Here is a 22940-nt window from a genome sequence, read left to right on the forward strand (position 1 = left end):
CACCTTGCACTCTCACCACCCTGTAAAGTTCATCATAACTTATTTCATCTGTAGCCTAATAAACTGCATGCTTTCCGAGACTTAGTGAGAGGACCTCACAACATACTGTATTAATGCGTGACTCCAAGTTTGCTTCGATTTAATGGATATTTTATCAATATTTGCACACAAAAGCATTTACACCACAATTTCTCACATAATACATTTTACTGACACAAAAATATCCCATCTTGTATAGCGTATTTTGTTTTGTCGACATTTGGAAAGTTTACCAACAAATTTACTGTTTCCATCAGGCTTGTCATTACATTTTTATCTGACATGTACTTTACTCGTGTCACACCCTGATCTGTTTCACCTGTTCTTTTGCTCGTCTCCACCCCCTCCAGGTGTCGCCCATCTTCCCCATTATCCTGTGTATTTATACCTGTGTTTTCTGTCTGTCTGTGCCAGTTCGTCTTGTTGCCAAGTCAACCAGCGTTTTTCTCTTAGGTCCAGTTTTTTCCCAGTCTCTGTTTTTCTCGTCCTCCTGGTTCTGACCCTTGCCTGTCCTGACTCTGAGCCTGCCTGCCTGGCCATTCTGCCTGCCCCTGACCTCGAGCCTGCCTGCCGCCCTGTACTGTTTTGGACTCTGACTTGGTTATGAACTCTTGCCTGTCCCCGACCTGTCTTTTGCCTACCCCTTGGACTATAATAAATATCAGAGCTCAAACCATCTGCCTTCTGTGTCTGCATCTGAGTCTCGCCTTGTGTCGTTATAACTCGCATAAAAAGGTTACATGGAAACCTGTTCACTGTAACAAATTCTTGGTGAAAGAGAGATACAGTAAGTATGACACACACTCCACATTATGACAAATGTTTTAACTTTAATTGGTTGATTTAAGATGTTACATAATAGTAAATGTACTGGTTACATGTGTTATGTTTAAAAACAGCCACCAGAGTACATGTACAGTACACCTCAACTTCAACGTTTCAGACTCGTTCTATATGCTTACCTTCACACTCCTACATTAGACCCAACAGCGATGTGGACAGCTCAAACAACACTTCAATTCAGTCCAACAAAGTCCAGAGCAGCTGCATCTATTTTACCCCCCGCAAAGTCCAGAATACTTTAGTAGCGATTGTCCTGAAAGCGCCCCATATCATCCTGGTATTATGCCCAACTAGAGAATTTCAAGTCTAGCACCAGAATAGCTTGGCAAAAAGTCAGTCTATGTTCCTTTCCTAACATCTGTGAGTTGAATACTGGCACCTCACAGCAACATGTTTTTTGGTGGTGCTTTTTTTAAGATGTTGAATTTAAAAGGAACTATAGTTGTACATTGTTATTTTTTAATCAAGTACCACAATCCAGAAGATGACTGTCAGATTCAAGTAGAATATGGAGCAACTATGCATATCTTACATCCAGTAAGATGGTCTCATTACACCAAGCTGGGACATATCAGAATGCCCTTGAAATCATGACAAACATAGTTGCTAAGAAATCAAAGAGCTAAAAAACTACAAATGATAATACTCAAAATAAATGTAGAAAAAATATATATGTGACATGTAAGTAAACAGCATTTCAAAGAGACATTGAAGCACATATGGCAGAATGAATACAGATGAAATGGTTGTTACTCAAAGAACAAGAATTAGTGCATCAATCATATTACATACTATTAGTGTAAGACATTGTGCATCATGAGTGTGCGTCGTAGTGTCCCTCATAAAAAAATACTACAGTTTATTCTAGAATACTACAGTATTTACTATAGAAGTATGCAGTAAGCTGTAGTATACTATAAAATTGTACACACTGTAATATCCCTCGATCATGTGTAGGACTTAGTATAGAATGTTGTAGTACTTTAGAATACTATAGTATATACTATAGTATTATCCACAAAAAAACACTAGTAAATACTACAAAAAAAGTTTGCAAATTTTTTTTTTAACTATAGTAAATACTACAGTATACAATTTGTACATACTGTACCCTGCCAATCCCCTCCCCCATGTCCCAATTTGGGCCACCCGTAAGTTTGAAACCTACATGCCAAGTATAGACCATATATTGTGTTCCCTATAGTTATGGAAAAGAGTAGAAGCTCTGAACTCTCCGTGTCAGAACCCAGCACTACCTACAGGTTATGGAAAATTTGCTCTTAGTATTTCTCCAGTAGGTTTCTTCAAGGAGAATGCCCCCCAATGTCAAAGATAATAAAACAAAAACACTACAGTAAATACTACAGTATACTACAGTCTGCAAAAATATTACAGTAATTAATATAGTATACACTACTGTTTGTTTTTACTACAGTATGTATACTATAGTAAACTGTAAATACTACAGTATACTATAGTAAATACTACAGTAAAGTTAGCAAAAACACTACAGTGAATACTGTAGTATTCATACCATAGTATAGACTATAGTATTTCTTCATGTGGGATGTTTGACATGTATAGACATTGTGCATGAGTGTGTTGTTGAAGTTTGCTTGCATGAATGAGTGAATACGGGTTTATAGCACTGGCTGACACACCCACAACAATCTCAAAAATGTAAAGAGAACACTTGTTTAATGCTACATTGACACAAGGGCAATAGCAATGGTTTAATGAGCATAGTGGTGATGGTGGTGCTATGTCTGTCCAGAACTCCAGGCTGGGTGACAGAGCCTGGCCACTCTGTCCTGCCCTTCCTCCAGGCAGGGAGGCTCGCCGTGGGGGGCTGTGGGGGGGGGGGCCTGTACCCCGGACCCCTCCCCTCAACATGGGGGGAGTGATGGAAGGAGACTTCAAGAGGTCAGGCATGTGGCTGTATGGTCTGGCCTGGGGGTGAGAGTGTGCAGGATCATAGAGAGAGAATTTACAACTGCCAGGTCGCAGTTGTAAATGAGAACTTGTTCTCAACTAGCCTACCTGGTTAAATAAAGGTGGAAAAAAAGGGACGCTCCCTAACCATAGTATTAGTGGGGGACTAAGTCAGGCTGCTAGGAATGGAGGATAGCCGATTGGCGGTCATGAAGGCGTGTAGACGACTATCCAGAATAGAGCAGCATCTCACTAGCTTGCCTCAGAGTATTTGGGGTGGGGGGAGGAGGAAGCCACACCGAAAAGGAGGGGTTTGCAGCAGAAGGAAGTGGGGAGTCCCCTGACCACAGTATAGGTCTGTAGCTCCACAGCAGCGGGCCTATAGGAGGTCAGGCAGGTGGCTATAGACCGAGTCCAGCAGGGTCTGGCTGGCCTCCTGGCTCTTGACCCCGGCAATCTCGAAGAGGCGGTCCAGTTTGTCCTCTGCCATGGGGATCGCCTCGATGACGTGCAGCTCATCAAGGTTTAGGATGTGCAGCATGTCGTCGAAGATGGGCTGCAGGTCGCACGGGTCCAGCCGGACCTGACGTAGCACCGTGTCTTTCTTCTCTGGAAGTCACAGAGGAGAGGAAGAAAATGTCAGAATGAGGAGGAGGATAGACTGCAACATACTATGGATGTTAGCTACAGCTTGTTGTTGTCCATAAAATAGGAAATCATGAATGACTAAATTAGCAGTTACGTTCTGCTGCTGGGAATAAAAGCCCAGTCATCCTTATGATGACTAAGACGTATTTCTCAAAGATTTCATAGTTGATGACTTGCTATAATGGAGTATGAAATCAGGTGCACTTTATAACCAGAAGGGGGCAGTAAATACAAGTATGTCACCTCTGTAGGAGCCAGTTGCTTAGCCTCATTACTGAAACAGAACTGTGTCATATGTGCTTACCTTTGGTGATGAACGAGCCGGTCCTGCTGAGGGCGGAGTCTTTGCTGGAGGTGGAGTCACAGCGGAGCAGAGGCTCTGATTCGTCGGGGAAGAAGCCCTTGGTCCGGTCCACAGGAGACTGCTCCACCACCACACCAGGAGACTCCAAAGACTTGTGGACAGGACTGTGGCTCGGGGTTACATTCACAGTCATCAGCTGGTTCAGATTAAACTGCAGAGGGAGAGGGGAGGAGAGAAACAGAGGGAGATGGAGAGAGAGAAAGGTATATTACCTACTTCACTTGCTTTGGCAATGTTAACATATGTTTCCCATGCCAATAAAGCCCCTTGAATTGAATTGAGAGGGAGAGGGGAGGAGAGTGTCAGTGTTGGAAACCAATGGCTGAGAAAGCAGTGTTCTGAGTCACACTGTTGTCCGGACAGACCACTGCACCAAATACCCCAGTTTCGTACTCTTAGTTATCCGTACACCTCTGAAGGCTCTTGTGTCTTGCTTGCCACTCTGAGGATTTAAAGTATGATATCTGTGATGACTCAAAAGCGATTTGCGACTGTTTGATAGTGGGAACACCACTCAATGGTGACTTTGATCCTGACTGCAATTGTGTCCAGCCGGTGACATGCTGAGAAGTGCCAACGCTAAAGAGATTGCTAGATAGTTGGAAGATATCCTGACACTCGCACCTCAATATTGTCATGAACTAATAGCATTTCAAGAGCTGAGTGCTCAGGCTTGTCATGTCACAGAGAGTCAGTGACTTTAGCAATTGTTGACTTTTGAATCCTTTACATATCACAACTTATGCCTACTATGGTACAAGTGGTTATTATTAGACTTTTGGATACACCTGCACAAGTTTGGAAACAGGCCCTTTTACGTAGTGCAGGGAGAGGACAGGGAGCTCCTGTGTGCCCAGCCCCATGCAGCCTGCGTCAGGTGACACAGCGGGCCAGCCCACAGCCCCAGACCACCCACTCCCATCCGTGACACTCTCTCCTTGCCTCAGGGAGCGTACACAACCGGCCAGACATGAAAGGGATTCTGTGGACTTGGACAGAGCAGGAATGTACTGCCCACAGACCACATGGGCCCAGCCACACACTACCAGGTATAGTACACCACTGTGCTTGCCCTGGGGCTCTGGGAAGACATAAATAACAGTCTTCTTCGGTATGGTAATGGAGTGAACTGGTGGTGACCGGACCAGATGAGCTCATGAGAGACTTACATTTTGACTTCGGTACTGTAGAAAAAAAGGCTCTGCTGTGAGTGAGGCACGAAGGAAATGGTAAAGGGCATTTCATACAGGCGATGGAAATGCAATGGAAAACTTTCAGGGTGCTGAAAATCCAATAGAACACAGTTCAATATGGCTTCACAGAAACACAATGGAATTCCATGCAGGTGATGGGAGCGCAATGGAAAACTTCTGATGCGAACATAAAATCCAATATAAAACAGCTTGATGTGGCATCAGACAGCCCTCACTTACTTCTGCGTGTGTATATGACCCATATGCAGCCCCTGCTATCTCCCCTATTTGATAACAAGTTCCTCTGTGCACTAGGTCAGATAGGCAGGCGATGACACGTCTACGATGACTGGAGCACTACGCCGCCCTGGCCAAATTATGTTACAAACAGCTGTTACAAAACCTACCAACTAACCCTCCAGAGAAACCCCTGGAGACTAAAAATACCTGAACTCAGATCGACTCATCGTGGAGAATTAGGAGAAAACAGGGGGAAATGGTGTCACCATTCCAGATGCTTCTCTGAGTTGTCAGTAGCCAGTGACTGAGTCATTAGAGGAGAGACAGTGATCTGGCTGAGTCACTGACATAGCCTGTCAACACACGCACAGCAGACCCCAGGGTAGGGTCATTGTCACGCATCACACACACACATACTCACACCAGGCAGCAGGCACACACAGGCACGCAAGCGCACACACACTCAAACACACAATAGACACGCTAGGGGGTCTGGCCCTGTGTAGGGAGGAACTGCTGAGGCATCAGAGACACAGAGAACATCCACATTTTAATTAGATCACAAATAACACTGATATTTTACTGAATCTGCAGAGTAGCTGTGATTCATTAATGTGAGTAGCGACAAATTTTGGCGCTTAGGAGAGATGTGTTGCATGTTTAGTCATAAACCCTGTTCAGCAGCAAAATACAGTAGGCTATGGAAAAACTGCAATATCATAAGACATTGTGGGTCAAGAGAGCCTTTACCACTAAAGTGAATCCTCATATGTTAACACTGAGAAATTTCAGCATCACTATGGTTATGTAGGACACTGGGCGCGTTGTTTAAAAGGCAGCTCTTTTCTCTGCTTCTCCCTCATAGACAGTATTCTTCTGACGCTGCAACCACTGATGTTACAGCTGATACTAAACATCTTCCCCAACAGATGTGATGAAGGGCCTACCTGAAAGTACACAGTGATGACCTTGATGCTCATTTACAATAAATATCCAGGGTCTCATTCTGGTGACATGAAGATAGATGCTTGCCTGCAGTTTGACAAATAAAAATGATCTCACTCTTTTGTCCATAATAATCTCATCATGTAGACTTTACGCGCACTGTATCTGCGAGCTGTTGGCTAGAGCGCATCTGCCAAGACCAGAGTGTGCACATTCGCTATATAGCGCAACATTTTTATTGACAAAACCAGTTGAAAAAGCGATGGAAACCCATTTAACTTGTATTTTTTATTCGGTACATGGGAATTTAACGGCAAAAGTTGTTTTTATGTGCACTACGTCATCACGCACAGCCTTTTATGCGAAACAAGGCAATTTGATAGAAACACATCTCTGGTTGGAAAATGCGCATAATGTTTTTATGCAGATTTTTGAATATTCACATGAACATCAGTCGCCAATTGGATGGAAACCTAGCTACAGTACAGATGCCATTAAGAGAAGCCACATTCAGGGGAGGGGTTGAGTTGGAGACATGCATGGCCACGTAGTCATGGCTGAACAGAGAGTACAGGACGGGGCTGAGCACGCACCCTTGTGGAGCACCGTGTTGAGGATCAGCGTGGCAGAGGTATTGTTGCCTACCTTCAACACCTGGGATCGGCCCGTCAGGAAGTCCAGGATTCAGAGCCAGGGCCCCGAGCTTATAGATGAGCTTGGAGGGGCACTGTGGTGTTAAAGGCTGAGCTGTAGTTAATGAACAGCATTCTTACAAAGGTATTCCTCTTGTCCAGATGGGATAGAGCAGTGTGTAATGCAATGGTGATTGCGTCATCTGTGGATCTGTTGGGGCGTTATGCAAATTGTAGTCGGTCTAGGGTGTCGGGTAAGGTGGAGGTGATATGATTCTTAACTAGCCTCTCAAAGCACTTCATGATGACCGAAGTGAGTGCCAAGGGGCGATAGTCATTTAGTTCAGTTACCTTCGCTTTCTTGGGTACAGGAACAATGGTGGATATCTTGAAGCAAGTGGGGACAACAGACTGGGATACGGAGAGATTGAATATGTCTGTAAAAACTCCAGCCAACTAGTCTGCACATGCTCTGAGGATGTGGCTAGGGATGCCATCTGGGCTGGCAGCATTGTGAGGGTTAATGGGCAAAGTAGGTGTTTAGCTTGTCCGGGAGCGAGGCGTTGGTGTCCGCGACAAGGCTGGCTTTCCCTTTATAATCCATGTCTGGAGTCCCTGCCACATACATCTTGTGTCTGAGCCGTTAAACTGTGTCTCCACTTTGTCCCTACATGGTTTTTTTGCCTCTTTGATTGCCTTAGCTGGTCTGTTTGTACACATCCATGTTCTCAGTCACCTTGCAGAGGTTAAACGCGGTGGTTTGTGCTTTCAGGTTTGCGCAAATGCTGCCATCTATCCACGTTTTTTTTTTGGATAACATCCTATACGCACTTCCTGATGAACTCAGTCCCCAACTCAGTTTATACGTCGATATACTATTCTCTGAGGCAACCCGGGATATTTCCCAGTCTGCGTGATCAAAATAAACTTGAAGCATAGATTCTGATTGGTCAGACCAATGTTGAACAGTCCTTACCACGAGTGCTTCCTGTTTAAGTTTATGCTTATAGGAGGGGAGGAGCAACATTGAGGCAAGATCTGATTTGCCGAAGGGAGGGCAGGGGAGAGCCTTGTAGTTGTCCCGGAAGGAGGAGTAGCAATGGTCAAGAATGCTCGATGAGCGAGTAGCACAGAATATGTGTTGATAGAAGTTCGGTAGCGTTTTCCTCAGATTTCCTTTATTAAAGTCCCCAGCTACAATAATTGCAGCCTCAGGATATGCGGTGTCCAGTTTGCATAAAGTTGAGTGTAGTTCCTTGAGAGACAGAAAACTCTCTTGGGAGGTAATGCGGTCAGCATTTGATGGTGAGGTATTTCAGATCGGGAGAACAAAAGGACTTGAGTTCCTGTACGTTACCACAATCACACCACAAGTAGTTAGTCATGAAACATACACCTCCACCTTTCTTTTTCCTGGAGAGTTCTTTCTTCCTGTCCGCGCAATGGACAGAGAACCCTGCTGGCTGAATGGTAGGGGACAGTATATCCGGAGAGAGACATGATTTCATAAAATAGAGTACGTTTCAGCCCCTAATGTCTCGCTGTAAGGAGATCCTTGCCCTGAGCTCGTCTACTTTATTGTCCAGGGACTTAACGTTAGCGAGTAACATACACGGAAGTGGTGGATTGTATGCATGCCTCCTGAGTCTGACTTGGAGCCCACTCCTTATTCCTGTTCTCAAGCAGCGGAGTCTTGGAGCTGCCCCTGGGAAGAAGGGAACTGTCTTAGGGAGATTAAAAAAAAGGATTAAATTCAGGGAATTAGAATTTCTGGTCGAATTGCTGGTTGAGTGATCTCCAATCTAATATCCAAAAGTTATTTTCGGCTGTAGGTAATAATGCAAGAAATGTTCTGAGCAAATAATATAAGAAATAATATTTAAAAAATACTGCAAAGTTGGCTAGGAGCTAGAAATAGGGCGACAATGTCTGTCGGCACCATCTTCCTGTGCAGACTGGAGAATGCACCTGAGCCTCTGAACGAATGAAAGGACCTTTAATGGGAGTAGTAAACAATAATGTCTGAAATTGGATTCCGTGTGTAGCATTGTGCTTGAAGGGGAGGCTAGAACTCTTATTATGGGAAGTGGCCTTGGTGTGGATGGAAAAGCTCCTACTGGGAGTAGAGGACCAGAGGGAAAGAAGAAGAAAACAGACAGAGGCAGCTGGCTAGGACCTTTGGGACAATACTTTTTTCCCAAGCGGGGATAAACACAACAACCACTGAAGCACTAAGAGAGAATCTTCATTCTGTTAAAGCAGTTTGTTTACGAGGAGTTGACCTGAGGTCTTGCGTGCCACAGAGAGCCAATGTGTTGTGATGTTTAATCTCTTCCTCTAAATGCATCATTCAGATGACTGAGTGCTTTTTTGGAGCAGGCTAAAACGTGTCTGTCAGGGGCGCAGAGAAGAGAGGGAGGGTGCCTCAGAAATACCTTACATAGAAAACACATATCCTACAGCAACAAAACATGCCGAGCAGATTGGTGCTCCAACTGCACTCATTTGACTTTATGGGGGAGGGTGTTTGGTCTGACAAAGTCATGTAGGTCAGGTTTCTTGCTGACTGAAGCATCATAACATGTGCCCTAGTCTTTTGCAGCTGCAAAGAAACAGACAGTGAGAAGTAAAAACACATTATTTTAACCATATGCTGGGGCAAAAGTGTTTTTGCGGTGACATTATCAGTAAAAGGATCTATCTCTGTGTCCTAGGGTAAACTACTACAGTGTGCCAAGGCCCTTCAGCATCATTGGTCTATGGCTAGGCCTCATTTAACACTGACAGTGCAGTGACTCCATCAGTCAGCCCTAACCAGCAGAGACCGAGGGCAGGAGGAGAGACACAGCTCAGCTCACACTGCAGCTATGGTCATCTGCAAGATTAAACAGGAGGACATGCTCCACACGCATACCAACACACGCTGACACATACAGTACATGCTGACACACACACGCACAAACAACTTGGATCAGCCTCTGTCCTTTCTGCTTCAGGCTCTTTGCCTTACAGCTATGATGAAATCAGACTATTGGAATGAGAGAATATCAGCTGGGGAGGCAGATTAGCAATGTTTGGGGCTCACCCCCTGCGGTTTGTTTAAAAACAACCCAGTCATGGAGGATGGCTCCAAGCTGTGTCTTAATGAATTAACAAAACTGGGGTGGCAGCAGGAAACAGCATCCCCTCCCTCTCTCCTTTCCTCCCTCCCTCCTTCGCTCCATCCCTCCCATAAATAAGGCAGCCAGCCCACTCTGGTGGAATCACCACACACAGACACCTCATTTATGAATCACATGGATGGGGAAGTCTTACGTCAGTGGAACCATATGGTTGTATATCATACCTGTAAGGAAGAATACCATATGTGTACACCTACAATACTGTCTGTCTGCAGCATTTCTGTCTGGTACCAATAAGAGGCACACTGCATGATGAATGGTCATCCCTCCTTACAGAGTATCCCTCACAAATTACCATTTCCTGGTGGTTTACTCTTAAGTTATTTATAACACATGACCCAGTGCTGATTCAATGGAATGAGGAGAAAATCTGTAGAAATGGCCAAGAGTGTACTGAGGAAAAACAAGGGAGGGAGGGAGGGAGGAAGGGGAGAGAGCAGCCTCCAGCACACTATGTTCCCTACTCATACTGTGCTTCTGCTTCCCTGTTCCCTCCCTCCCTCACCAAATGATTTATTACCTACAATCTCCTCCAACATCGATTGAGACAAAACACACTAGATATTACCATCATCCAAGGATTATTAAGTAGTGACGACAAGCAGAATTACAATAGGCAGCCTGTAAGATATATCTCTGGGTCTCAATATCTCTCATAAGACGACCATTACAAGCCCTTAACTGTTAGAATCTAACCTTGAGCAGAGAAGGTCACTGGACATGGGGATAATATGATACGTATCTGAGAGATGGGAGGAAGTTAGGAGAAAAGTGGAGCGTGATGAATGATCCACTTTCCCCACTGGCCAGTCTCTCTACGTTGACCTCTGTACTGTACAGTGGCGCTAGGCCAAGCCAGGACAGTCACGAGGGCCCTTCCCTTAAGGCAGGAGGGCTGGTCACCACTCTTGTGACTTGTTTAAATTAACGTTGTCATCCCATATGTGATTTCTATGTTAACGTTCACGTTGAGTGACTTTATGAGTGACTTTGTACTCTAGAGATTTGGTGAGATAAAATGAGGACCTGAAGGCTCCTTAGTGAGGAGTGCCATTTAGCCCAAATAGCCCACCTGTGATTCAAGATGGGAGAGTTCACTGGAGGACAGAACAGATTCTCTTTGCCAGTAGGGCTTACCTGAGGATTGTCTTCCATGATGCCCCGTATCTTCTCCACCACGTCAATGCGGCGGTGGCGGTGCAGGGCGTTGATGAGCTTGGCCAGGTTGGCGTCCCCATCGCGGATGGTCCAGTGCTGCAGGGCAGCGTATGCACGCTCGTGGTCCGACTGGTAGCCGTTGGAGAATGCTGCCACTTCACGCTCTGTGGCATTGGCCAGGGATTGGTACATGTCAATCCAGTGGCTGCCAATCTGAGCTGCCACCAACTTCAGGATGTCCACACCTGGGTAAAGAGAGGAGAGAACAGGTACATTTTATGTCATGTCTGAAATTGACTGGAGCCATGGATTAACAATGGATGTTACTCTTGACTAATAAGTCAATCACTAATTCACAAGGACTCTGTTGATCATGAGACATGATCAGCCCTTCCTTCATTTATAGTAATTATGCCCATTAAGTACTTAGAAATCAAATTAAAAGAGCATACAATTATATTACTTGATTTCTCCTTAATTGTAAGGTTGTATCAGTTCAAAGCAATAGTCAAAACTATGACTAGTACAACAACAAAAAATGGGTCCTCTTGAACCACACTGAGCCATTGTTACTTTCTTATAAAACGCTATTAAGTGAACACAGTGAATCTACGATTTGTGTTGTAGAGATGTAGAGAGTGAGTTTGTATGTGTGTGTTACATAAGGGTTATCACCTCTCAGTTACCCTAAGCCTAAGGTCTCAGTTAGGGGGTAATCAGAACAGTTTTAGCCGGCCTGCACGTCTGGTTGCTGCTTATGAGAAATGCACCGTCATAAACTAGTGAATCCAGGAATACACTCTCTGAAAGTGATCTCTCACCAAGCTTTACCTCAGCAGATGCATCTGAAGTTCTCCACTACCCTCCACCTCTCCGCACCCCCGAACTGGCAGCCCATCTGTTCCCTCTGCACACCCTGTCCAGACAGACTCAGCGTGACTCATAAAGCTGAACTGGTCTCAACCAGATGGAGGAAGTGTTACTTTCAGTATATGAAGACAACCTCCTGATGGGTTCAAAGACCCTTAAAGAACTGCCTGCTTGTCCTCCTGTCTGGCTTTTTGTGCTTTAAAGTAACACTGCCTATGTAGTTGAAGTAGTAGTAGTAGAAGTAGTAGTAGTATTAGAAGTAGTGGTAGTAGTAGAAGTAGTGGTAGTAGTAGTAGTAGTAGTAGTAGTAGTAGAAGTAGTGGTAGTAGTAGAAGTAGTGGTAGTAGTAGTAGTAGTACTACACTGCTGATTTAAGATAGACACTCCATTGAAATGATGTTGAGAATGCTCTTTCTGAATCTCTCTCTGATAATCACAATGGGCATGTGTGAGAGTAGCTGGTGCTGAAACAAAGGTCCTTATTGCCAGTATGGAACATGGTTAGGCTCTGCAGACTCAGCAGGTTGGTTGTCCTTTTCAGCCAGGGCCACTACCCAGGTATAAGACACTGCCTAAGCTCAGAGATAGGGACCAGAGTTTTTCCTGACCATGTTAACTGACTGGGAAATAAACCCAGTGCCCTATAGCTTTTAACTAGGGAATAGGGCCTGGGTTTTTTCTGATGGTCTGGAACACTACTGGACCTACTCATAGATAATTGTGGGTTTTGATAGGACAATATTGTTGTGAAACTGTAAATGGAAAATGTGCATACTGTAAGACATTGGATCATCTCATGCCTTGACATATGCTTACTTGCTTAAGGTCCGTGCAATAGAATGGCATGCTATAACTCCCTGCTGTTAATGGCATCTGGATAACAAACAATGCATACATCCATCTTACGGTCCCCTTTGGTCTTTCATGCTAGAAATACCCCTCTTTAGTCCTTACGTCATGGTCTACTGATGAATGTGTTATGATAGGTTTGAGAAAATGCATACTCGTTGGTTTTAATGTAAAAATAGTACTAAGCGGCCTCAAATTGTTTATTGTGAAACAACACAAGTGGAAAAAAGAGGACATGGGGTTCTCCTCCTCACCCAACCATAGCCTTTCTGAAGCTGTAGGACCTTATCTGAAGGATATCCTACACCACACCCTGCCTGGCTGGCTCCAGTCACACTTCTGAGGGACGCAGCAGAACATGTTGACTTGCAAATACAAGCCAAGTGGCAGAAATATGTCGGGGGGAGCATTTGTCATAACAGGAAATGTCCCACGTGAATATCCTAACTAATATATATTCAGACTGTCAGGCAGACACAAACATCCACAGGTGTTAAAACTTCACTCAGTCTAAACAGAACATGTTCGCAAACAGGTGCAGAAAAACCCCATGTATGTGTGTCTGTGAAACTGTGCCATCCCTGCAGGCATAGCCATATTCAATTGAAAGATAAGTATGTGCATCATAATTCAACTTGAATAAATTCAAATTGAAACAAAACCTTCATTAAAACATGGGGGGATTTCCAATTTGCTTACTGAATGTAACATCCATTCCAATTAATTAATTTAATTGATGGAAAGTGAAATGGAATTGACCCAAACCTCAATCCACAGACTACAAGAAGCCACATTATGCAGACTGAACTATAATGTGCAGAGAAACATCATTAATAATTCAATTTTGATAACGATCACAGTGATCCCTGATTAATATCTACTATCAAAGCCCAAACATCCAAAGTGCATAATACAGGGTCGGTTTGGAGAGATTGTAGCTGGGAGATTGACTTGCTGTCAACCGGCGGTGGTTGGCTTGTGATCTGGTCGAGGCCAAGGCTACACTATGGTTATCCTGCCCTGAGGTCAGAGTCGTGCCACGAAGCGACTTTGTGTTGAACGATGAGACCGACACCTGAAGCCTTTTGTGACAGTTCCTATCAAGCCTGCCTACTGTCACCTTCTTTAGAGAGAATTAAAACAAAGTGACAGAGCTAGGCTAGGGGGAAATACAATCTCTGTTTTAGTTGGATATAATAGATGACCTACATGTATAATTCAGTATGCTAGCGAATGTGTACAATAGGCAGTTTCCTTAAGCCCCTGGCATGATTGCAGTGGTGGCAGATTGAATATAAACAAATTACAGGATGGCTGACCTAAAATGGCTGCCAATCAGTCAATAGTAACAGGACGGAGGAGGGTTTAAAATGCTCAAATGTAATAAAGACTCCAAATGTCATCTGTTAGTTAGATGTAAAACATAGATTGAGTTTTTACATTGATGATGGTGCATAGAGATGAAGCAACAAGTTGTGTCACAGTTATAACCCACCGTTCCCCGGTAGGCCGTCATAGAAAATAAGAATTTGTTCTTAAATGGCTTGCCTAGGTAAATAAAAGCTAAATAAAACAAATTTAAAAATAAAACAGTTAGTTCACAGCAATGTAACGTTGCCTGCAGAGCAGAGAAATGTAGCTACTGCAAGGCTTTTCAACAGGTTACACTACTGTCACGTAGTCTCCATCTATTACAAGTAGAGCCTCTGAGAGGTGGTGAGACAATGTGGAATGTGGTTAATCTCTTATACAGTACCACAGACCCTAATGGGAAGTGGGGGCGCTGTAAAATTTTAATTGGAAAACACCATTGAGACAGCAAACCAGCCACAGCAGGTCTGAGTTGAGAGGGCTGCATGACAGAGGCCACAATAGCAGCCATGCAGTCTTTCCCCTCTAGTCCATCTGCTCTGAGCCTCTCTGGGGATTCCTGCTGGTGACAAAGTAAGCTTGTCATTTACCCTTTATTTAAGTAGGCAAGTCAGTTAAGAACAAATTCTTAATTACAATGACGGCCTACCCCGGCCAAACCCTAACAACGCTGGGCCAATTGTGCACCGCCCTATGGGACTCCCAATCACAGCCGGTTGTGATACAGCCTGGAATTGAACCAGGGTCTGTAGTGACACCTCTAGCACTGAGATGCAGTGCCTTAGCCCGCTGCGCAAATCGGAGCCCAAGTCACCATTTGCTCACATTGTATATAGACTTATTTTTCTACTGTATTATTGACTGTATGCTTGTTTTACTTCATGTGTAACTCTGTGTTGTTATATGTGTCGAACTGCTTTGCTTAATCTTGGCCAGGTCGCAGTTGTAAATGAGAACTTGTTCTCAACTTGCCTACCTGGTTAAATAAAGGTGAAATAAAAAAATAAAATTGAAAAAATCCTCATGGAAGAGACAAATTGGTCGCATTTGACCAGCTTGCTGCTCAGTCACTTTCATTGTTTCAATCTCTTTGACTCCCTAGGGTTGTGAAGTCTTGCTCAGTTTTTATCATTTTGTAGAAACTGTTGCCGTCATTCAAAAAACACTAAACAAAATGAACGTAAAGTATCATAATCCAATCCGTCTGCATGAAAATGGTAATAATACAAAATCCACAGCAGGCCCAACTGACTCACAGCCACAGTCCAGGTCCTATCCCTGCTTCCCTGCCTGACCCTGTGGCCTGGCCCACCCTGGAGCTGAGCAGTACGGCCTCCTATGTACCCCGCTCCGCCTGGGCGTCGTAAACAGCAGGCTCACACGGGGGATTCATTTCATCTGCACTATGTATACCCTGCTCGACCTTCACATCACTTTCTGGACTCGTATGAAAGAATTCGCTATTTGTATAATCTCGCCTTATTTATGTTTCCCATTCCACTTTTTATTAGGAGTGTTTTAACTACTCTAGTAAATAGACATTAAAGCCTTCAGGGTAGCCAATTATACACCTTGGACGAATTAACAAACTGTTTTGTTCGAAAGAGTAAACAGCTGTCTAATCACACACACAAACACACACATGGTCTGAATGTAAAACTTGGCATCCACTTGATAAACATTCTATAATCCTTTTTAAAAAACATGCCGTAAATTCACTTGTTGTTTGAAGTTTCAAATACAATTAAATTCTATTTTTTGGAACTGATTGTAGACAAACAACGCCGTAAAAATGCAGATTATTTGTGTATCTGGACATTGTTTATAGAAATCTTACTACTACTACTACTATTTTAAGACAACAGTAAAGAAAAATATGTGAAAATGTCAGTGCACTTAATGTCTTGATTGCCATTTGTGTGTGTGTGAGAAATGGATAAAACATTTTAATTGCTGAAAATCCTAACATAGCAGCCTGAATCCATGTAAATACCAAAGCAGTTTATCATGGACTTTCCTTGAGGACTTTCCTTGAGGACTCAATTGTTAACAGATTGCTCTCTCTAATGCTTTCAAAATGCCTTTTGTGAGTAACACAAAAGGGAAGTTAAACAGACAATTATATGTAGTCAGGCTGAATATTAGTCGCGGTTAGACTACTGATCATGTTTCAGTTGTCCCTTTCTATCTTCGTAATGTCCACATCCCTACTATACACTAACATTCCTGGAACATTCTCACGTGGTGTGAGCGGAAAGGTACAATGTGCTAATCTCTTCACTTCACACAGTGAGAGCCCTGACACACGACACCCCCCAGACACCCTACCCATCTTCGACTTGGATAGTTCCATCTGTACCACTGACTTAGTCTGGCTTTAATTCCAGTTTGTCTACAAATTAATAATTGATATGTTGGATTCACGTCTCCATCTCTACTAAAAATCTAAGTTAAAGAATAGAACTAGATCAAATAAAAAGTTATTTAAAGTGCATTTAAAACCTCACTAGGGTATGTGGGACGCTAACGTCCCACCTGGCCAACATCCAGTGAAATTGCAGAGCGCCAAATTCAAAAACAGAAATACTCATTATAAAAATTCAGAAAGCATTCAAGTGTTATACATAGGTTTAAAGATTAACTTCTTGTGAATCCAACCACGGTGTCAGATTTCAAAAAGGCTTTACGGCGAAAGCATAGCATGCGATTATTTGAGAACATCGCCCAGCAGACAAATCATTACAAACAGTAACCAGCCAAGTAAAAGAGTTACACAAGTCAGAAATAGAGATAAAATTCATCACTTACCTTTGATGATCTTCATATGGTTACACTCAGAAGACATCCATTTACTCAATAAATGTTCGATAAAGTCTCTCTTTATATCCAAAAACCTCAGTTTTGTTCGTGCGTTTTCTTCAGTAATCCACAGGCTCAAACACAGTCACAACAGGCAGACAAAAAATCCAAATTGTATCCGTAAAGTTTATAGAAACATGTTAATCCTCAGGTTGTTTTTAGCCTAAATAATCGATAATATTTCAACCGGAAAATAACGTTGTCAATATAAAAGGTAAACAAGAAATGCGCACTCTCGGGATTGTGCATGAAAAAGCTCTGTGACACTTTCGGGTCCAGTCATTCAGACTGGTCTTACTCCCTCATTTTTCAGAATACAAGCCTGAAACAATTTCTAAAGACTGTTGACATCTAGTGGAAGGCATAGGAACTGCAATTTGAGTCCTAAGTCAATGGATACTGTAATGGCATTGAATAGAAAACTACAAAAATAAAAGAATCCTACTTCCTGGATGGATTTTTCTCAGGTTTTCACCTGCCAAATCAGTTCTGTTATACTCACAGACATTATTGTAACAGTTTTGTAAACTTTAGAGTGTTTTATATGCAAATCTACCAATTACATGTATATCCTAGCTTCAGAGCCTGAGAAGCAGGCAGTTTAATTTGGGCATGCTTTTCATCCAGAATTCCGAATGCTGCCCCCTACCCTAGTGAAGTTTTAACATATCAATTATTAATTTCGAGACAAACTGGAATTAAAGCCACATGTTGATCTATTTGATTTCATTTACTAGGATCCCTTTAGCCGACACCAATGGCGACAGCTAGTCTTACTGGGGTCCGACACGTAACGAAAAATACATTACAGACAGAAGACTACAATTTACATACATTTAAAAACATTAGCATGCAGTGTGTGTGTGCATCTCTCAGTTACACATACATTACCAGTAAAAAGTTTGGACACACCTACTAATTCAACGGTTTTTCTTTATTTTTACTATTTTCTACATCGTAGAATAATAGTGAAGACATCAAAACTATGAAATAACACATATGGAATCATGTAGTAACCAAAAAAGTGTTAAACAAATCTAAATATATTTTATATTCTTCAAAGTACCCACCCTTTGCCTTGATGGCAGCTTTGCACACTCTTGGCATTCTCTCAACCAGCTTCATGAGGTAGTCACATGGAATGCATTTCAATTAACTTGTTATGGATAGGGGGCAGTATTTTCACGGCCGGATAAAAAACGTACCCGATTTAATCTGGTTATTACTCCTGCCCAGAAACTAGAATATGCATATAATTAGTAGCTTTGGATAGAAAATACTCCAAAGTTTCTAAGACTGTTTGAATGGTGTCTGTGAGTATAACAGAACTCAAATGGCAGGCCAAAACCTGAGAAGATTCTGTACAGGAAGAACCCTGTCTGACCATTTCTTGGCCTTCTTTGTCATCTCTATCCAAAACAGAGGATCTCTGCTGTAACGTGACACTTTCTAAGGCTCCCATAGGCTCTCAGAAGGCGCCAGAACGTTGAATGATGACTCTGCAGTCTCTGGCTGAAAAACAGTAGCGCATTTGTGGTCGATCTGAGAACAATGAGACGGGTGCGCGCCTGCACGTGAAGAGGCCATTTTACATTTTCAGTCTTTGAACGAAAACAACGACTCCCGGTCGGAATATTATCGCTATTTTACGAGAAAAATCGCATAAAAATTGATTTTAAACAGCGTTTGACATGCTTCGAAGTACGGTAATGGAATATTTTAAAAAATTTTGTCACGATACGCGTCCGTGCGTCACCCTTCGTTACCCTTCGGATAGTGTCTTGAACGCACGAACAAAACGCCGCTATTTGGATATAACTATGGGTTATTTGGAACCAAACCAACATTTGTTGTTGAAGTAGAAGTCCTGGGAGTGCATTCTGACGAAGAACAGCAAAGGTAATCCAATTTTTCTTATAGTAAATCTGAGTTTGGTGAGTACCAAACTTGGTGGGTGTCAAAATAGCTAGCCTGTGATGGCCGGGCTATCTACTCAGAATATTGCAAAATGTGCTTTCACCGAAAAGCTATTTTAAAATCGGACAGTGCGATTGCATAAAGGAGTTCTGTATCTATAATTCTTAAAATAATTGTTATGTTTTTTGTGAACGTTTATCGTGAGTAATTTAGTAAATTCACCGGAAGTGTTCGGTGGGAATGCTAGTTCTGAACGTCACATGCTAATGTAAAAAGCTGGTTTTTGATATAAATATGTACTTGATTGAACAAAACATGCATGTATTGTATAACATAATGTCATAGGAGTGTCATCTGATGAAGATCATCAAAGGTTAGTGCTGCATTTAGCTGTGGTTTTGGTTTTTGTGACATTATATGCTAGCTTGAAAAATGGGTGTCTGATTATTTCTGGCTGGGTACTCTGCTGACATAATCTAATGTTTTGCTTTCGTTGTAAAGCCTTTTTGAAATCGGACAGTGTGGTTAGATAAAGGAGAGTCTTGTCTTTAAAATGGTGTAAATAGTCATATGTTTGAAAAATTGAAGTTTTCGGATTTTCGAGGAGTTTGTATTTCGCGCCACCTCCGATCATTGGATATTGGAGCGGTGTTCCGCTAGCGGAACGTCTAGATGTAAGAGGTTTTTAACAGGTGTGCCTTGTTAAAAGTTAATTTGTGCAACGTCTTTCCTTCTTAATGCGTTTGAGCTAATCAGTTGTGTTGTGACAGGTAGGGGTGATTTACAGAAGATAGCCCTATATGGGGGTTTTTCTTATAAATTTGCAAAAGTTTCTAAAAGGCTATTTTTGCTTTGTCATTATGGGGTATTGTGTGTAGATTGATGAGACAAAAAAACTAACAATTTAATCAATTTTAGAATAAGGCCGTAACCTAACAAAATTTGGAAAAAGTCAAGGGGTCTGAATACTTTCTGAAGGCACTGTTTGATATGAAAATGATACCAATATAGACATTGAAATGATATGCCTCACATAAAAGTAATCTGGCATTCCAGTAAGAGGATGGGGGCCTAGGTCCAAAGCATAGTTTACACAGATGTCACAGCACACATTTGATAGCCTTCATGTTCCTGTTCAATACTAATGGAAACACTTCTTCTTCTGGCCTTGATGATACCAAAATAAATCTACAACTACCGCCACTCAAGAGCACAGAATTTTTTTAGAGAACCTCTTTGGGATCCTTGCTGCAAGATGAAGGATCATGGGACGAGCCCTTGAGGTTGCCCCAGAGAAAGCTGAGACCAAGGCCTGCGTGGCTCTCCACAACTACCTTTACACCACAGACACTTACAACACAGAGTCATCAACACAGTACATCCACTCCACTTTTGTTGACTACTCCACACCCACTGGGGACCGGCATCCAAGAGAGTGGAGACAGGTGGTACAAGGGGACACCAGCTTCCTGGACCCAAGAAACATGTTGGAAGACAGAGTTGCTATACATGTGCGCAACAACCTCAGGGACTACTTCCTCACACCAGCTGGTCAAGTGTCTTTCCAAAATGCTGCTATCACGCGTGGCACCCTACAGTAAATGTTGGAGTGTGGTTTGGAACACGTGGCACATATGTTCTCTTCCTCTGGTTGATGACAGTTTATATGTCATATTGTGAGCTACACACTTGGTTTTGCTGTTTGGATTAAGCTGTTTTTCTTATTCACACGTTACAAATCAAAATAAAGACTACCATAATGACAGTCACTTCATCCTTGTGTGGTTTTAGTTTGTCATATATTCTTTGGAGGTTAGACCCTCAAGACATTTACCTAATGTTGTATTATGTGTAGTGGCCTTCCAATTAGTGGCTGTCCATCTGTAGACAATAAGGCTAGACCCTTGAGCAATTTACCTAATCAGCATTACACATGACCAGGTACAACCTTCTGTTGAGGCCTTTCAATGGAGACCTTCCTGCTATGGTACATGGGTGAGAATGGCTGTCCATCTGTAGACAATAAGGCTAAACACTCGAGACATTTCCCTAATCAACATAACACAAGGTTGTACATGGTCATGTGTAGTGGCCTTTTAATGGAGACGTTCCTGCTATGGTAATACACAGGTGAAAAGTGTGATGAAAGGGGAAATAAAACAAAAACCCCAAAGTAAACACCAGTAAATTACCCAACACTCTAACGTGTGAATAAGAAAAAAGGCACACAACACCAGTTTTTGGGTTAAGACGGACGGCTCTGTCTCACTCGAGAGTGGACCAAGCGGACACACAGTACTGATCGATGGTCCTGTGAAAGTAGATTGTCATGTCCCTGACAAATGGGAGACATCGATCAGGAGGAATAGTCACTGTCCATGGTACCATGACGTTGTAGACGGCCTTTGCTGGACACTGCTGCTGTTTTTGTAACTCCTGCTGGCGTTTCTTTAACTCGCTGCATAATGTCAGTGTCCAAAGGATCCTCAGCCGCCTTGGAGTTGCAGGGCGTGCCTGGACGGTGTGTTGGGTGTTGGTGAGAAGGGCGTTGGGGAGAGGGGCCGGGGAGGTAATGAACCTGGTTGGGAAGATGATGAACCAAGGGGCGATGAACCACCTGTGGATGGGCCCTCAGGGCTCAGCTCTGTCTCTGGGCTGTCCAAAACACCACCCCCATCAAACACCAACAAGCATATGGCGAATACATTAGAATGCATTGCAAGCAAATCTTAAAACATCTCCATGGGCTCCTTTGAGTTAAAATGCTTACTCTAAAGAACTGATTTCGTAAACATCTCAATCTAATTAGCCCATACACACACACCACAGTGTCTGTTTTTCTGATGTTTGAACTAGTCACTGTATATGCCCCACTCACAATTTCTCCCATCCAGAAAAGAGCTGATTCCACATGTTCTAACTAGGTCAGCTAAACATAAGATCACAAACACACACACTGTACAAAAGGACTCGGCTGCATGACAAGAGTCCATACCGTATATGGCATATTGGTGTCTGTCTGACGATGTTTCACGTAAACATGAAGCCAATCCAGTTGTCAGACAATTGGAGTAGTACACACCAGCAGCAGCCCCACTCCTCGTCTCCTTCACTCTTTTCAGATTGCAAAAATACTGGTCCCGAATCTTTTTCTATGTTTCTTTGATATCAGTATCGGTGTTAACATTCTGTGATATCTCCTTCCAGCTGTTGTCTTTTGCGTGCTTGTCCGAATACAACTGCATCGAAGGGTTGTAGAGGTTCTCGTATTGTCTCACCAGATCGCACAGACGCTCCTCAAAACTGGACAGAGACATGATTGCGTGTAGCAAATCTTGAAATAAAAGCACAAAAAAGGAAACTTGCAAGTAGAATAGCAAGTAGTAGAGGCAAAATAGCAGCACGTCCATCTCTTCCGAGTTTATACCAGAAGGGATAGCGGAAAAGATGTGATGTAGACACAGGGACAGTACTTCTGTTACGAAACTCACTCAATACTGCCCCTCAGTCTTCGGAATGATCTGTCGAGCCTCAATTTCCAGGTCGAATAAAAACTACAGAATGTCGATTGACGGAGCGTATTACAATGAGCAACCCCTTTTGTGACGAAAAACGACATTGCAACACTGCGTTACGCTCCGTAACCTTCGTCTACGTAGTGTCTGGATTGGCCTTAAGTGTGTGGGTGTTAGTGTGAGGGTGTTAGTGTGAGTGTGTGTATATGCATTCCATATGTGTTATTTAATAGTTTTGATGTCTTTACTATTATTCTACAATGTAGGAAATAGTAAAAAATAAAGAAAAACCCTGGAATGAGTAGGTGTGTCCAAATTTCTGACTAGTACTATACATGTAAACAGGGCTGAAAAGTGACTAGTATCAGAAATATATAAATACT

The 22940-nt window shown here is 42.8% G+C and overlaps 1 protein-coding gene and 1 non-coding gene across 2 annotated transcripts in view; one reads left to right on the forward strand and one right to left on the reverse strand.

Annotated features, from left to right (window-relative positions):
• Positions 1–849: 849 nt before the first annotated feature.
• The window catches only part of LOC115192078 (tumor necrosis factor receptor superfamily member 21), a 37931-nt gene continuing 15840 nt past the window's right edge, over positions 850–22940 (reverse strand). Inside the window, exons 4-6 of the mRNA XM_029750199.1 lie at positions 11156–11421; positions 3767–3977; positions 850–3423 (exon numbers count right to left, since the gene is read on the reverse strand). Coding sequence (XP_029606059.1) covers positions 3194–3423; positions 3767–3977; positions 11156–11421 — 707 coding nt within the window. The 3' untranslated portion in view covers positions 850–3193. The remainder of the gene's footprint in view (positions 3424–3766; positions 3978–11155; positions 11422–22940) is intronic.
• LOC115147413 (U7 small nuclear RNA) lies at positions 2151–2203 on the forward strand. Its single transcript, XR_003866332.1, has one exon. It is a non-coding gene; the product is annotated as a U7 small nuclear RNA (small nuclear RNA).

This window comes from Salmo trutta, chromosome 1 (assembly GCF_901001165.1).
Source record: "Salmo trutta chromosome 1, fSalTru1.1, whole genome shotgun sequence".
NCBI lineage: Eukaryota > Metazoa > Chordata > Actinopteri > Salmoniformes > Salmonidae > Salmo > Salmo trutta.